The sequence below is a fragment of the Patagioenas fasciata genome, chromosome 8 (genome assembly GCF_037038585.1).
Source record: "Patagioenas fasciata isolate bPatFas1 chromosome 8, bPatFas1.hap1, whole genome shotgun sequence".
Taxonomy (NCBI): Eukaryota; Metazoa; Chordata; class Aves; order Columbiformes; family Columbidae; genus Patagioenas; species Patagioenas fasciata.
Window position 1 is genome coordinate 21,738,024 of NC_092527.1, and position 18,377 is coordinate 21,756,400.

At 37.1% G+C, this 18,377-nt stretch overlaps 1 protein-coding gene across 1 annotated transcript in view; it reads right to left on the reverse strand.

The window, feature by feature from the left end:
• Positions 1 to 18,377, reverse strand: part of TM9SF3 (transmembrane 9 superfamily member 3) — a 46,486-nt gene that overhangs the window by 15,804 nt on the left and 12,305 nt on the right. Inside the window, exons 3-9 of the mRNA XM_065843234.2 lie at positions 15,293 to 15,415; positions 10,682 to 10,842; positions 7,806 to 7,883; positions 6,773 to 6,904; positions 6,127 to 6,293; positions 3,614 to 3,708; positions 1,518 to 1,648 (exon numbers count right to left, since the gene is read on the reverse strand). Coding sequence (XP_065699306.1) covers positions 1,518 to 1,648; positions 3,614 to 3,708; positions 6,127 to 6,293; positions 6,773 to 6,904; positions 7,806 to 7,883; positions 10,682 to 10,842; positions 15,293 to 15,415 — 887 coding nt within the window. The remainder of the gene's footprint in view (positions 1 to 1,517; positions 1,649 to 3,613; positions 3,709 to 6,126; positions 6,294 to 6,772; positions 6,905 to 7,805; positions 7,884 to 10,681; positions 10,843 to 15,292; positions 15,416 to 18,377) is intronic.

Genomic DNA, 18,377 nt, shown 5'->3' on the forward strand with positions numbered 1-18,377 from the left:
AGACAAACTTCAGCACAGTTGAAATTCCCTGACTTCCAAATGGCAATACAAGTAAGAAATGTGATTTTATAAATGCTTGCTCAGCAGTGAAGCCTATTTGCGCATATCAAAGATCAATATTGTATACTTTTCTGACAGTATTGTATTTGGCTACTAGCTTAGGAAAAACAAACAAACAAACAATACAATATTCCTTTGGGGCACTGACTAACTAATACAAATATATCCAAAGATCTTAAGCTATTTTCTGGAAGAAGAAAACCAGAAAAATTAAATGAACTGTTTATAAACGTATTTAACTCTGTGTTATATTTAGTGCTATTATAGCAACAAATTTAATGCAAAAGTTGGTATTTAGGCATTAATTGAAAATACTGAAAAGGAGGTGACTAGAACTAGCAACGTACATGTCAAGTAATGGCTCCTCCATCAGTAGAAAATTATTGAAAGCCCTTCCCTGAAACTGAGAATTGTCTCTCTTTTTGCTACCATTTGTGATTTCTACCACATTCATCCATTAACAATGTGTTCTTAAGAAGTATTTTCAGCCACATAATTAATTTGATAATATCCCCAATAATACAATTTTTAAGACAGAATTTGTGATATTAGGCTTCATTATGTTGTAGATTTAAACTAAGAACAGTTTAACGTATCACGAAAACTGATATGCAAGGAAGCTATAAAGTGGTTAAATTCTAAGATTTGCTACAGATCTAGAAAAGAAAACAAGTCTTCCTGTTTCAAGACATTTAAAGTTAACAGTGCTACTGAATAAAAATATAAAAAGCAATTTTGTGGTGCATTTAAAAAAAAAAATCTGCTCTCAAATACTACCCCTTGCAAGCTCAAAGAAAAATTCTGTCAAAGTGCTAAGTGATTATTTCCTACATTGTATTCACAGGATTATTTGAGGTTACTTGAAAGGGCCATGACAACAAACGAAATCCTCACAAAAGCCACAAGAAACAAGAAAAGTCATAATGATTAAATCCAACCAGCATTCTTTTTCAAGTGATACAGTTAGTACACAGACACAATACCATAACTGGATACTAAATACCACTTCACAAAGTGAAAACAGAGATTTGTTTTCATAAAGTCAGATCTCCTCAGGACTTCTCATCTCACCTTGTTGGCTGGTCTTTTATTTTTATTTTTTCTGCTTGACTGCAATGATTTGGAAGTAGCTCAAATGCAACACAAAAGGATTCCAAGTGAAAGCTTATAACCAGTTTGCATTGGCCATCCAGAAGCAAATTCAAGTTGCTAACTTCCCATGTTGCTATAAGATTGAACACAAAGCAGCAGCACCATTTTAAGCAGAGAGAAGCCTCCTGGCATCCAGCAGCTGTTGCTATTGTGACTAAAATGATTTATACTTGAAGCACCTTAAAACCCTCCAGAATAAATTTCTAACCAGGCAGCTAAAGCTACGACTCACAATTGTATTTAGACTAAAAGGTAGTTTTCCTGTGTCTATAGTGGTGTTTAAACTCTTCAGTAAAATGACTCACCATGGTTCCAAAGGGTATAGCTCTTGAAGCATGATAATAGATGGCAATGAAGTTAATGAAGAAGGCAGTTCCACACACCATTGCTGGAATAAGGAAGGCCCCAATGAACATCTGCTTTATCCATCGTCTTCCTGTAAAAAGCGACATTCCAATGGGACTGGTGAGATAACTCTTTACACAAAATACATTGTACCAGCAAGCTCTCCAGAATTTAGGTTTTGACTACTTCTTCCACAAAAGGGTGAAAAACTGGTAACCATATAATACATCAATACAAGAACCAAAAGTTAACTACAGTTTCATCTGACTCCTGGCAGTTCACAATATGCGGCACATTAATCAATTTACAAGGCCAGGTGAAAAGACAGGAAAAGGAATACAGCGTGAGAACATTTTGGCTGCAGAGCAGCATATGCTGACTAAGCTGGCCAAAGAAACGGGGATTTGAAACATGAGTGTGTATGTGAGCCGCAGCTCAGCAGAGACCAAGATAGCAGAGCTGGCCCTGTGCCGAGCCTGCTCGCACCCCGAGAGCACTCGGGAGCCCAGCGCTGCTCCTGGGACAACTCAGCACCACAGCTGCCCTAAGGCAGCACCCGCTCCGGGCTGTCCTGGCCCAAGTAAGCTGGCTCCAGACATTCAGGATGCAGTAAGGAATCAGCTATCCCTGGCATAAAGCAAAATGCCACAGCATTTAAGGTACAGCAAAACTGAACTCAGACATCTTCAAGAGCAGAAAAGGTAGAAGGAAAGTGAATGCTAAACCTGAGACATAAAGGAACAGCAACACTTGTTAACAGAGCTCCCTGAGGAGCTCAAAAAAATTCTCTTGGGCAATACTTCAAGAATTTTCACTGTCTGTATTCCTTTTACTTTCTATATTCTTACATACTGTCTATTCCTACCAAAACAATTCTGTGATTCTATGATTCTATATTTAAATTTAATACACCATAGATGCATCTGTAATAAGCACTAAATAAAAAAGTCAGAAAACTAGCACATGCTTTTCAAGACACTCATATGTATTTTCACCATGAGACAACACAATCAGCATTTCACAGTTTCACGTGTATTGGATCTGCAGGGAAAAAAAAAAAAAAAGGCAAATCTGGCTCAACTGTAAAGCACAGTACATTTTAGAACAGCAAACCTAACATACCTAGGCCTGTTTTTCTACAAATCACTAGGTTTATACACAAAACACATGAAAAGAAACATCTCACCTCCAAACTCAGAGTAGATTAGAGGGCAGTTGAGACTGAATACTAGCAAGTATGCTGTGCTCAAAAGATACAAATTTTCTTTGGCGAACTTAACAAAACTATTTTTTCTAAAGCACTGTAGAGGATAATAGATATTGATTACTCTTTTATTGCAGCATAGGGAATGGATAAAGCTAGCAGTCTGCCAGGATGTAACTGGTCATAACTCAGAGGCATAGTGGGGAGCACTTGAAGACAGCCTGTCCAAACCTGTTATGTCAATTTTACTGGGCTTCTGCTCTCTGCTGATACTAATTTTTAATCTGCCAAGTGTAAAGCAGATCACATAGTGAAAAGCAGAATAACCTTCTTTAAAACATGCTATAAACAGTTTTCCCCATCCACACTTAATGGTCTAGTAAGTACTGCATACTCATCCTTTCTGTGCTAGTAAACGTAACCCCCCCCTGCTACCTACAGAGCAGGGCTGTGTAGGAGTCATCTCGATAAGACAACATGAGCTGCTTGACAGCATGTTACAGACGAGGAAGAGACTATTAAACTCTCTGGATGTCATGAGCCAAACCATTATATACAAGAGTATAACAAGTAATTCATAAGATACCACTGTTAACGTTATTTTAGTTCTCATTACTTTCAAATTAACCAGAGACTTCGGGTATCTTTCTGTAGAAAACGCAGCCCATACTAAATAGGAAATAATAGGAAAGTTAAATATGTTCCAAGTATTTTCTGTTTATTAAGAATTGAATGGATTCCATCTGAATGACCTAACTCCACGAGGATACTTCTGTATTGGTGAAAGTCAGTAAATAATAATTTCTCCATTTAACAATGTAATGCAAATGTTGAAAAATGAAAACAATTTACCTCCTTGTCTAGCATAAAGGCTTCCTCCAAAATACCCATTCACTGGCGATGTTGCAGCATAAACGAATATAGCTGTACTAAGCATTGATCCTCTCCTACAGGAAGTGATTTTTTGATAAATGAAAAAAAAAAACCCACAGTATTAGAGCCAAAGATTACAGTATAATATGTACATTTAGCAGAAGCAGTTATTTAATATTTTTAGGTAATGTAAAAATTTTACAGTGCTTAAATTGTAAAATCTGCATAAGAATGAGAACCGTTTGTATTCAAAGCTTCTGGCCAAATCTAATTCAATCTAGGAAAAGGAGTTGCAACATACTGCGTTTTTCCTAACATGCATTTATTTTCACTGCAGTACAAAAATCTCACCTCTGATCAAAATCCTCTAACATTTCTATGTGTGTACCTAGTGTATAAAGAACTGCATTATTTACATGACATACGTTAAGTGTAAGATTTAACTGCTGCAGATAAAAGGTACTCTTTGCTTAACAAAAAGGCCAGTATTAACAAAAATATACTAAGATTGTGATTTACGTTTCTGCCATCCCTCAGAAATTAAACTTCTAAAATCGAAAGTGTTCATCTTACAGAAAATTAGAAAACTGATTTAGAAATTATAAATACTATAATGAAGCCACAAATCAGCATGGAGTAGTCCAGCCAGAAGAGTTTAGTGATTTTAAAATTATCATCTCATTAAATGTTGAGAGCACTCATTTTGGCATAATTTTTCTGAAATGTTACTGGCAAAGCTAATAATTTTAAATCACAAAAGCCATCTCCAAATACATTTTAAAAAATCATATCTAAGAATAGCCAGATACAAATGTTATTAACGACAGAGCTGTTTCCCCATATCCCTCTGCTACTCTTCGATAGAAAAAAAACAGCGGAAGCTTTTCAGCCAGTTTGCTGTACTATCTTCAAATTAGTTCTTCTGAAAGATTCTAGACTTTTGGTGTTTTGGCTTTTGACGTACCATTCCTGGATGGCTGCTCTACTCACAAAAGTGACCCTTAGTACAACCAGCTTACATCACTGGATGGACTGAACTAAGCAAATATACCTGCTGGTCACACACATTGAAGGAGCGTTACGCTAACATCTGCTTCTTAAAAATAATAAGCAATAGTTACATTTTAGAAAGTTACTTGTTAGAGGAAAATCAATTTTAACAGTTGCCCTAACTAAAGCCTATTTAGAAACACACAAAAAAAAAACAGAAAACCATGCACAGTCTGCAGTGACCCATGTAAATCCAGATTGCCTATAAAGTGACCAGCCGAAGTCAATCTAAAACTATAAAGATTTCTTATACTTGAACTTACTCACTTATGTTTAAAATATTCTAATGGAAGAGATCTCAAAACACAATCTGGTATTAATAATAAATTGCTGACATGACCAAGACACTTTCAGTTGGCATCGTCTACATGATCCCCAAGACTTTTAACAGACTTGAAGAACACTGACAGGACATCAATCTTGTAATGCTGATTCACAGCCTTTATCACTCACACTCACACTATTCTCCTAAACATAAGCATTCTCTGCACCAGATGTAGTCAACTGTTCCTTACACACCCAGAATTAAATTCACTTTGAAAGTGATATAAAGGTCTATTACAATAAAAGACTAAGTGCACATATGTTTTTTTAAATTACTGTTCTGACATGTTTTACATTTGCTATTACTAACTTACAGCTTCCCTACGGTGCACAAGCATTCTGAAATGGTTTCATTCCCTCCCTTCAAGGGCTGACATGCTATACAATTAAAATGTGTACGTAAGTCTCTCCAGAAGTGTAACCATGGGGCATAAAGGGGGAATAATACCATATAAAAAATGGAAATATGCCAAGATACTGGTACTACACAGTGGCTTTTTAAACACACCATTAAAATGCAGCTAGATTCAAACTCAAGAGTTCTCTCTAGTGGCACATGAGAAGTACTACAACTTGTTAAAATCAATAGTTACAGGTGATAGGCAAGGGAAAACAGAACAGAGATTCGACATTTAGGCCATTGCTTAAAACAAAGAACTTCTAAAAAAATATGTATGTATCTCCCCAGTATCCAAAATATAATCTCTACAGAAACAGATACTTCAGTCTTTACAAGACAAAGGGGGGAAAAGAAGGTAAGAAATACTGCAGTATCTTATCACTCCAGATGAAACCAGAAGTGAAGTAAGTAAAATATATGCCTTTTAACATTTATTTCCCACATAATCTACTCATGATGCTGCAGAACAAACTACAGTTTCATAATAAATTATGAAAAAAGCAAGCATTGAAACAGTAAAATTAAAGGAGACCAACTCACATGACAAGAGTAGGACAAAGTTTCATTACAACTTAAAAGAACCCTTCCAAATACTACATCTGATCACTTGCTAAAGACTCTCAAACATTTTTTCCAGGCCAGTTAGAACATGCATTTTTGTAACAATTTTGTTCCTTTAGACATTCATTTGTGGAAGGCATGGCACAATTACACTTACTCTGTGTATAAATCTTCTATCATTGCAACAACAATGACTATAAGAGACACAGCAAAAATTTGACAACCAGAACCAATAAGCGATGAAAATATTAGAGGATGACTGGATGGTCTAAAAACATCTCCATGGACCTGCTTCCACCCGTACTCATCACCTAGATCTCTGTCCTAGGAGCAACAACAAAAAATTTTAAGTCTAGTCATGACAACTAATGACAAACACACATGCTAGGCATAAATTAAAGGTTTGATTTATTAAAACAACTTAAAGTGCAAGTATGTCTTCCCTCCTGAATGCATCAAATCTAGGACAAAAGTTTACTTTTCAGATGCTTATGAAGACAACAAAAATGACTACGCGAATGCATGAATCAGATTCCCCCCATCCCTGAAGTGTTTAAGAGTATACACAGGCTTCTATTACACACCCAGAATGGACCTCATTTAACCTAAGTGTGGATATGAATATTAACACAGTGACTACGGTCAGAATTCTGGGTTGCAACCTAGGAGCATGAAAACCAGTAAAGCTTTCAAGACACACATAGTGCAGCTTTCTGTCCTATTGAAAAAAGCCATTCAGAGCTGCTAACACAATAAACAATAAGCCTTAAAAAAGAGACTTAAAGTGCGAATGCAGATCTTACCATATCATCCATTTCTTCCTCCTTGCTGTATCTCGCATAATCTTTTCGCAAAGTTCTCATTAATATCATAGACACTAGGCCAACCAGAAAGATCACCATCATAAAAGAATTGAAAATTGAAAACCAGTGAATCTACAAAAAGAAAACACATCCCTAAGGTTTAGAACTGTAAATGTGTTTCAAAGTTGTTCCAATAAGGATAAATCATTGCCTAGCTAGTGCTGACAAGCTGTCCTGCTAAGTAACACTTCATTTGTAGAAAGCCCCACTAAAACTGGCTTTGTGAAACAGCGTACACAAAGCTTTACAACAGCCAAGCTTGCTCATTACAAAGTTATCCCAGCTTAGGTAAGCACCAGCAAAGTTTGAAGGACTGGCTGTGCATGCTGCCTGGGTAAAGGTAAGGAGACACATGCACTGCTGCCTTCCCAGCAGAGAGGTTTAAGTGGTAAAAGAGACGCCCACAGTCAAAAAGCCAAAGGCAGCACCATGTGCACAGCATTATTTTGCCTCTGACAAGTACATCTTCTGGTTTTCATGGAGCTCTAAACAGAACTCAAAATCTCTAATTTCAGAAAGAAGTATAGCTCGGTGTACTACTAAAGAGATTAGAACCCCAGGTTTAAACCAACACGACTGGTATTACCAATTGGTTTAGGTTTATGCTTTTTGCTTTGCATTTACGGTGGTAGAAAGTATACATATGCCCAACTGCTGCACAGTTGTGGTCCCTGAAACTTGATTGCTTCCAATCGCATCAATATATTTACTTGAACTGCCGTGTATTTGCTGCAGGCTTGAAGCTTGCCTGCAGACACTTACTGAAGCACTCTAAAAACTGGAGCCATCCTATTTGAACAAGAAAACTATCACTTAAAACTTACAGTCCTAAACCTGCCTGCCTTATTTGTACCAGAACACCTGGGACATCGACAAATTCAAAGATATAATCCAAAAATTCCAAGACATCTTCTGAACTAAAGCAACCATTTTGAATTTGTCTTTTATAAGGTTGTCTTAGAAGAATACATACTCTGTGCTGAAAGAAAGATGGGTCAAGATACTTGTCAAATCGGTCTTCAAACTTCACATCTGATTTCTTCCATTTCACCTGAACACAGAAAAATTTACACTTGAAAAGCTCATAATAATATGTCCAGCTATACTCACATGCAGAAACTCCAAACATTTAAAAAATCTGTCACTTCAGATGTTTTCTTAAATACAAATCGAGGTTTTGGCAAAAGCAATGGACTGATGTTTGTAAAGACTGATATCTACAGACCAGACATAGAATGGACATCAGTCACCTTGTCTCACGGATCTAATCTTGTTTATGCTTATCTTTAAGAACAAGGACAAATCAGTCTCACGCTGCTCCAGCTCTTGCTGTCTCTGTGAGACTAACCAAAGAAGCAAACTTCTAGTTGTCAAATACAACAAACCCTGTTGATGATTATAGAAGGAGTTCATTAAGATACTCATACTAAAGATGCCAAAACCAAAATCCATCAAATGACCTTATTTTTAATTTTGTCAAATGAACAGTTCAAATGTGTTTTTTTTTTCTTCCACAGTAGACACCTGTAAAATAATTAGTTTTCTTCACTTTTAGGCAAAACTGTTAAAAAAATCCTCTCAAATTTGCCCAAGATTTCGGAACAAAGGTTAGAGAAAGAAAGCATGTTTAAATATGTTCAAGAATTTTTCTATTTTTTTTTTTTTCTGACAGCACACTCGCTTTTCTCAACATTTCCATGTGTTGTGTTGTATAAAAAGAGGCTTATGGAGAACATTACCGGTGTTCACTGAGCGGTGACAACACCTACTTCGTCTGCTCTTGCAATGGCAGCTGAGATCTGGTTTGCTGCCATGCACTGAGACTGGTGTTCAGTGAAATCACCTTTATCTAAATTCTCTGAGCACTGTGCCCAAGAAAAAAGATGCTGTCCAGCAGAAGTGAGGAAAATTTGAAGATATGAAAGCAGATTTAAACCAGATGCCAACAGGAAAGAAAAGGGCATAGACTGAGATACAAGCTGCCTGGAAGGGAACTGGGTAAAAGGAATCAAGCTGGACCCTAAAAGCCAGACACCAAAATTCTAAAAGCTGCAGTCTAAAATCAGTAACACCATGGGATTGTGCAATCTAGACCCTTCCAATTGCCAACAAATAACTCCAAAACCAGCTGGAAAAGTATACATTTATGGCCCTACTATCAGAGGGTAGCAGCATATTGCTGCTGTTGGTTACTCCACTAGCTACACAGAGGATTTGCTTCGGATTTGGAAGATTTAATCATATTAATGAACTATACAGTGCTAGTAAGATAGCACAAAGTATTTTTCACAATATTTGGAAGGCTGTATTCGTTTTCATTTTTAAGTGCAGTTTGAGAAATTAAACACAAATCTACACTAAAATTTCTTCAAAAGCATGCAAAGATTAGGAAATATTAGGATTTTTAGTGATCTTGAAAAAAATGCAGTCCCTTGTGCATATCTTTTTAAAATGCATGACAAGGAATTATCCTTTCCAGCAGATGTTCTCTTATTCAGTATAGAAGTGCACAAATGTAGATGGAATAACCCTATCACTCATCAGTCTTTAAACAGATTAAAAACCCCAGGACTCAAGTACTACCAACTTTGAGGTAATATTCCTGTTCTTCAGTTCAAATTAGTCTTGTTCAAGATTAGTACCTCAAAACATTAATAGCTTAAATGTTGAAAGCAGATACATTTCTTTTTAGAGCATCTGCCACTAAGAAGCGCTGCATAGAACAGGCCAACCAGAGACAATCTGTGAATTAAACACCCCACATGCGCCAGCCCGACGATTGCCCAGTGGTGCCAACAGAATTGGAAATGTAAATCTTAAGCACCGTATGCTAGAAGTATTTTAAGGGAACAGCTAATGTTATTTCCATCACGGGCAGCTACTTAGTGCTGTCCACCTCAAAATTCACAGAGCAAATGGACTTTATAAAGCTGGTAGAATTTGAAATAAAAAACCCCACGGTCTCTAAGATGAAGTTTGGAGTAGAAACAGGGAGATTTCTGTAAAAGTAATTCTAGAAAGCACAGATAAAAAACAGTTATCTGCACTTCAAACTATGCAACTTATTCAGGTCAAGATAAATGTAATAGTGGCAAGAATATCCTCTGAAATAAAGTCTTATGCTGACACCTACTGCTAAAACACTGTAGAAAAGCAATGCATTAAGAACTAGTTTCAGTATACAAATGTGGTGAGCATGAGAAATGAACCATTACAGATTTAAGCAACATCAAATAAATACAGACAAAAACCGAAAAATTGAATTCATGATCTCGGATTAGCAAACACTGTTTATTCATTACCTTTTAACATAGCAATTCAATATAATAGCAGAGAGCTTCAGAAAAAAAAAAAAAACAAACTTACTAATAAGGTTATATAAATAAGACAGATTTCTACTGGAATCACAAAAGCAAAATAAGCTTTGATACTAACTGCCTGCAAAGTACAAAGGCTTACTGTGGATTTTGGTCCTAGCTCAGAATCCAGTACAAATCTATGATGCAAATGTCAGAGTTCCAAACATTAAGAAAATGTCTATCTACGGGGGGGATCCTAGCCTCCATACCTCTTAGGATACCTTCCTTTCCAACCAGAACACTTCTCTGTAGATCACACCAGCTTTAGTTTGTTTGACATGTTTCAAAAATCAACATTTTACATTTCTTCTTAATAAACCTATCAAAGTTTTTCAGTAATGAAAAAAAAAATAGTTGAAGGAGTGAAGATGCATCTTCCTCTAATATAGCCTCACATATTAATACATAGTAGCAAGTGTGCAAGTACGTATTTTTGAGCTATTTCACTGTGTGGAGTTTCTTATTACAGATGCATCACCAAATTACTTACTGAATATGACATCTGGATTTTTGTGTTTGGTACCAATTTCACCTTTCCTTCACTGGTCAGATTGACATCTACAATTCTATTTCCATTGTAACCAATTTCAAGTTTTTTATAAGTCCAAAGGTAATAATCTTCTCCATTTTCATCTGCTTCTCCAACAATACCTGCACAGGAAACAAGTGTAAGCATCTATTACAGGTTTGCTTTTCAAATATTGTGTAATTATTTTTTAAAATATGCATTACAATAATTTTGGTAGATAATAAAAGCAACATAACTACAGTGAAGAGAACACACCAGACCTTATGCTCTGCTTTTTAACTGTAATACAGGTATCTGCAAGAAGCATTTTGTAATGGCATTAAAAGAAAAAGCATGGAGCTCCAAACATTGCAGAAGAAACAGAAGACACAACAACAGTTCCTCTAGTTTTATTTGGAATTCTTACCAGGTAAACAATCAGCTGAATACAGATTTAATTTCCATGAACACAGCTTAGCCCCAACCTCTCTATTTTCCCATCTCACATCTACCCCTTCACTCATTTTTCTTCCTCTTAAAAATTTTACTTTGTCTGTATTCCTCATTAGTTGACTCTCCAACACATACTTTTCGCTCTCATTTACACACATTTCCAACGCTTGCCAAGAATGGCAGTTTTTGATTATTCCCGCTGTTACTTGCACTAAAAAATTCAAAAAATTATCATTTTACTTGAAGCTTTTGATCACCAGCAACATGGAAACCTGCTCAGATGCTTCTGGAGCATCAGAACTCCTGTGAGCTTGATATTCGCCATCATTAAATTCTTACTTCTCAATAACTTACTGCAAAATGTTTAATCTACTACAGAAAAATCCCAGAGACTGTACTATGCTGAAAACAAAAAAAAGTAAAGTCTAGGAGTCACCAAGTTCACAGGCTACATGCATCATCTTTAACATCAAGAACATCATACCAAAGATCACATACAAGACAGAAAGCTGCAACAAAAGCAGCACTCCAGAGATACAAAGGTGGGGGGTGAGGAGTGGGAGAACAAGTGAAGGATATGGAACAGTTTATCACGAAGCAGTAGGTATATGAAGGAATGGCACTTGTGGATTACCTGTGCTTTTTCATATTCAAGGTGGTATTCTTGTGTCATGTTTTCTACTCACGCTCATTTGTCAGGATTGCCTTGTATTTGCCATTCCCGTGAAACACACACCAGTTTGTGCCTATACCATACAGCCCAGCACCTGGCACACCATCTGTTCCCAGGGCAGAATCCAAAACCATGACAATACAGATCTCTAAACAGCTTAAAGGACATTCTGATCAATCACTGCGTGAAGGACAGAACTAACACAGTGCTCCATATACTTAGGGAGATGTCCTGAAACAAAGAGAGTCCAGCCTACCCACTCCACTGTAGAACAGCAATTCAGGAAAAAATGGAAAATGGAATAGTTCTATCTGAATATACTTTAAGAAGATGTGGTTGCATTTTAAGGTCAGAAAACAAAGTATAAACCTTCCAAAGCCCTCAAACAGCAGTTTGAAGTCATTACCTCTAGTTATCAGCAGTTATTTTATGCCCAATCTTTACTGAACAGAGAGTCCTCCTTACTGAGTATTTTGAGGACTTCCTAAGGAGAATTTCAAATATTAATGGTTGTGCATATGACTTTTACATCAGTTAGCCTTACCAAGGTGAAAAACCATGAAGAACACAACTAAAGTTCCCCAGGAGACAGGAGTGACACAAATCCATCTGGACGAACCCAGAGAAGTGAGTGGTCTGCTTTAAGAACTGAATTAAATAGAAGTTGCCTAGAATTCTCAGCAAACCTGAACACTCCCTGAATCCTTTTCTGTTAAGCTCTTCAGAGAATACTTACTTTCTTTTGGTAGCACAAAAAATGGACTCTAGGCATCTACATTTAGGAAACAACATTTTGGTTTAATCCAGCTACAAGACACAAATCAACAAGGAAAAATAATAGTGGACTGGGTGATACAGTACATACAATACATGCTGGCTAGTAGGGTTCTCAGGAAAGATAATCTGAATGAAGTGGATCAACATGACAGCCTACACATATTAAAAGGGAATTTCAAAAAAAGCCATTTCAGCAACAGATATTTTTAATGCAAGCTTAGCGGAACCTGTTCTGAACGCTATCTTAAAACAAACAAAAACCAACCACACACCAAACCTTCTCAGTATTCAGAGTATTTCAGAGATGCCATCATAATCACTAAAGTTGTTACTCCCACATATTTTAAGCAGTCCTAATGTTTTTCATTACAGTTACTGAAATTAACAGCTATGCGATGACAATCAAGGCAAAGAGATGAGTTTTCCTTAGTACCTCTACTGCCACATTACATGGTACTAAGCAAGTCTATATAACACAGTCAAAGACACTGACAAGCTGGTGGAGCCATGTGTACGGCACCTCTCATGCCATATTCATAACAGAAATTATTTATAATAAAAACTATTCAGTGAGCAGCAAGTCTCAGGGCTTTAAGTTTTAAGCAGCACTCAGAACCTGAAATATTCCTATTGTTGAATAGAAACTCAGTAAAACCAAAATTAATGCAGATAAGCCATATGCGTAGTTTCTAAACTGCACTTGGAATGCAAAGTTCAGAAAGACTTGTTCAGGCTTGCAGATGAACCCTTCTGATCAGTTTGGGTGCATTTGCTCCTTTGTCAGCCTTCCATCAAGAACCAGTTAATTTTTTGGAACAAAAGCCAGGCTAATATCAACGGACCAATCTGCAGACACAGCCCTCAGGAGACAGACCCAAATCGCCAGCACTGCTTGCATTCACACCTGATGTCAGATTATATCCTTGCATAAAACTGCCACTACTTACAATGCTGCAGTCATCTTTTAAGCATCACAACTTGAGTTCCTGGTCCCAAACAAAAATCAAAACCAGCTTCCTAATGTCATATGAAGATGGTATCTAGATTCTGCATGTTTGTTAGCTGTAGCACTAGGAATGGCTTCTTGTGTGTACAAAGCATACTACTGAAGAACATTAAAAATACTAGAATCACAGTAAACCAGATTTTTCAGCAGAGAGCATAAAGTTTAGTCAGTGTATAGAGGATTCAGGAAGTATATTTGTTCTTCAGTATTTGAGGTGAGAAAAAAAAATGTTCCCAAATAAGATGAGAAAAATCAGTCCTGAAAACTTGCTAGTCACACAAGATTCCAAAGAGGTCAGCTTAGCATCCATCACCCTTGGGCAGTCTGAAGCCTTCAGAGCTGCCACTAATCTAGTAAAATAATTCATTGATCTTTTGCTGAAAGGCCAGAAGCATAAAAAATATTGTAGCAACTGTCACTCATGGATGCTTTAAAAAGCCTAGCAGCAATTGCAGAAGAAGTATAGTAAAGGCCACACAGATTAATTCAGGTCTACTCCAAGCCCTGCCACAGACCTGTTACACACACTGAGGAAGTCAGCTGAAAAGAATACGATATACAAGTACTTCTCCTGTCAGGTATTATAATGTTATCTCTTAAAAACAGATACATTAAAAAAAGCACAAGACTTCCTAAATAACAGATAAACAAATAAAACACTACGGCTTCTGGCTGGGGCTCATATTTCAACAGCAAGTTGCTTTCTAAAAACAATTAAAAGAAAGAGCTAAAAACCAGCCATTGTCAGAATGAATGAATGATGAGTAACATCATTCAGCACACTATCTATCAAAGAACTTCTGTCATTAACTTTATTTTTGTAGGTGTTGTAGGGCTTGCTTTATTTTGGGATTATTTTTTGCGTCCTCCTCAGAACACAGGCAAAGACAGGCAACAAAGACCTTACCTTAACAGAGCATTTTGTGGTGCTTTTCCTTTCCCCTCAGTTTACATCTACAAAAAGGAGATTAGGGCTTGGGAAGTTTGGCTGATTGCTATCAGTGAAAAAGGCAATCTGTAGACCAGTCTTTACAAGGTATGTGATCACAGGTTACAAGGGAGTGACAAAAAACACAGAGCTTAGGAGACAATGGCAATAAGGACACACAAATTTTGGTTTGTGACACAAGTACATCTAAGCCAAAATTAATACTCAGCAAGAGCAATTTTAAAAACCATATAAGAACAAATAAAATAAAACTACTTCGTATAACCGCAGAGTGCACATGCAAAACTGTTTAAAAGCCACTAATCTACCACAAAAGTAAATGAAACAACTGCATTATTAATAAACCCGAGAACTAGCAAAATAAAGCAAAACCACTGAGTTTTACAAAAGCTGTTATACAAGAACACAATAACATGGACCTTATATTTGACCTATCTAATTACCACTTGAATATTTAATATAATTTAACCCTAAAAACCTGGTATTATTACATCAGTGCTTGGGAAACAAAAGACTTTGTCTTTTTTTTTTTTTTTTGTATTTCACTAGTACAAGCCATCCAACTGTTCTTTCAATGCAACAATCCCTTAACTTAGTTGTACTGTTTGGTTACATGAGTTGTACATACTTGTGAGATTCTTGTAATGAAGCTTAGTCATTAAATGACTCTGGGAAACCCCCTAGGACAGGCCTCCTGTAGTTGTAATCAAGTTGTTTATGCACAATATTACTCACCCCATATTGGCAAGTCATCAATATACATCTGGTACCAATAGTGATTTTTGATAGCATACACAAATGCATCTCTTCTGCCTTTGTCCAAGTCAATTTCACAGTACGTAGTCTGCATGACATCGTCTGCAAAAATATAAAGCACAATTAATGATTTATTAATGAGCTCGCACAAAGCAAAGGCAAACCAAGCAAATGGAGGAAAGGACATTGCTGGAGTCTTTAACCTCTCTCTGTTGTCCTCAAGTAGGTAACAAAAAACGACATTTGAAAAGGAACCATTAAAGCAATTATGTGATTGTTCTCGTAATTCCGCCCTTCCACATGCAGAAGCTTCCCACAGACTGGAAAGGAAAGGTCTCCAAGTGTCCTTTCGCTATTTCACCCACACTAAACTAAGATTCATTTGCTTTACCAGGAAAGACCATGAGAAGTACGACATTATTAATAGATACCTAAAACTGTGTATTATATTCTCTCTCCATTTTAGTATGATCAGGCTCCCTGACTCGGAGCTTTTTAAAAGTTTTATTTTTTTTTACGAACTGTAAAGTTCTCAGCAATTTTCAAGAAACTACCATAAAGGAAGAAACAAAGCAATCATGGTAAAGGTAGAGAAAAAAGACAGAAGATAAAAAATAGGAATAACACAAAGAATGCACAAGAGGCTGCACTTGTCAATAAAATAAATCCACCTCTTCAAGTCAGAAAGCTAGTTTTCCCCAACTACAGTTCCTAAGTAATGCAGTTAGCAGCCTTTTTTTTTTAACATCCTAATTTCCTTTCCTAATGTTTTCTTTTCAAGTGAAACAAGACAAAAAGGCTTATATTTGTAAGAGTTCAGGCAGCAACAGATTTAGACACCAAAAAAACCCATCTGCTTCTTAGTGAATGTTTTCACTCTGCAAATAGTGAAACAAAGTGAACATAAATAATCTCAACTCCCCCTCCCTCGTCTTTTTGTCATCACTGGAATAGAGGCCTCATTTTCAGTAGATAAAATTAATTTAAAGAACATCTCTAATCTGTACCAAAATTCAGTTTCCTTTCTCTTATAGGAGAACTGCCATATAAAGCTTAAAATCAAGCCACCTGCCCAGAAAAAGCACCAGCAAACCAACACAAAATATTATTTCTCTCACAATAACAATTTTAAAACATGCACATCATGTCTGGTCAAGCAAAAGTGAAGCAAAGCCTGGTGAAGCAAGACAGCAAGAAACCTGCCAACAGCAGCCCTGCAGCGCTACACTGCTTTCCGGTAGCCCTGGAGAAAATAGTGCCCCTGGCTATTCTGGAATGGATGCATCTCTTCCTCCTATTTCTTATGAAAACTTTAGTATTTTCTATTTTTGTTTCTTCCAAGACCTAACAAGTGCACTCAAAGCTTAATTTTTTAACTGAAGAAAACCCATTTTTCAGATTGACTTATTAGACAATTAAACTTTTGCTGGGAAAATAAGGATAAAAGAATGTTGTGGTTAAATCCAGTAAGCAGCTAAACACCACGCTCCCCTACGTAACTGGGATGGGGGAAGAGAATCAGAAAAAATATAAACCTCATGGGTTAAGATAAAGACAATTGAATAGGACAGAAAGGGATAATTATAATAATAAAAACAACAATAGTAATAGAATACATAAAACAAGTGATGCACAATGCAACTGCTCACCACCCATCAGCTGAAAGCCAGCCAATTCCCGACTAGCGGGTCCCTGGGTCAGCTTCCCTTAGAACCCATAGTGAGCATGACCTCGCATGGTGCGGAATGTCCCTTTGGCCAGGTGGGTCAGCTGTCCTGCCTATACACCTGGCAGGGCATGAGAAACTGAAAAGTCCTTGACTGCTTAACAACAGGTAAAACATCAGTGTGTTATCAACATTGATCTCATACTCCAAACCGCAGCTCTATACCAGCTGCCAGGAAGAAAATTAACTCTATCCCAGCCCAAACCAGGACAAAGAGAAACTGGTAGCAGCTGCTAAATGACACATTTACCTATCGCCAGGGCAGGGAAGCCTGATGTGGGGAAATGCCATGGGGCCAGGCCAGTTTTAGGTGGCTCCTTGCTGACTTGTTCACCCATACACAGCGATACCAGCACAACTGAGGAACATGGGGAGGGGAGCAAGTGCTACTACTGAAATTAAAACAAACAAAAAAAACAACACATGAACTACAAGTGTCCTTTTCAGAGACCTTTCCCATCCTGTAATCTGAATACAGCACCCTTTGTTTGCAGTTATTAACCAAACCAAATTTGGTATTAGACTGTAATCTAATACCAAGTTACTCCATGGGCTTTCAGACCCCTGGAATTCGTCACTTTTTTTTTTTTGGTGTTTAGTTTAGTTTTGTTTGGTTGGTTTTTAACTAACTGAAATAAGCCATTCTGCACCTAATACTCTAGGATGTAGAGACTGGCTTTTGCTGCTAAAAAAAAACCCTACGCCAAAACAACAGAAACCCACTTTCAAATATCATTTGAAGTGGTGACTGCAATGACATCCGATCAGGCTGCAGATAGGAGCATGCAACCAAAATACTGTTTTCATCCATTTTTATGGATTTTACTCCTGGTATTCAGAACACCAAAAGACATCACAGTGGTATTACAAAAAGTGTGGATCAACTATGTTACAAGTTACTCCAGTGCGCACACACAAAACCCCCGCAGAACCTTCAGAAACAACTCTTGCAAAATACAGGCCTGACTTCACATATGGTATATGGTTTCACCCTCAGCCATGCTACATAATACAGTTCTTCTCACCTCCCCATAAAACATCTGAATGAACGCCAGAGGAACTAAGACAAACATTCCTTTCACCAGCCACTGAGAACGGTGAAGCTGCTCTTTGTTACACGACAGGATTAGATGGTTAAGCTTAAACCCACTGCGTTAAATGATCAAATGAGAGTAGTTTAGAACAGCATCCAGTGGCTAGGAAGCTGAAGTCTACTTCATTACAGCTTTACTAAATCTGCAGTTTTGCATATGTTAGCTAGTTCTTATCCAAGTTATGGCTGTGTGTGTATCCAAGAGGAATGTGAAGTTACAGGTATGTTTTTGATTGTGTCTCTAT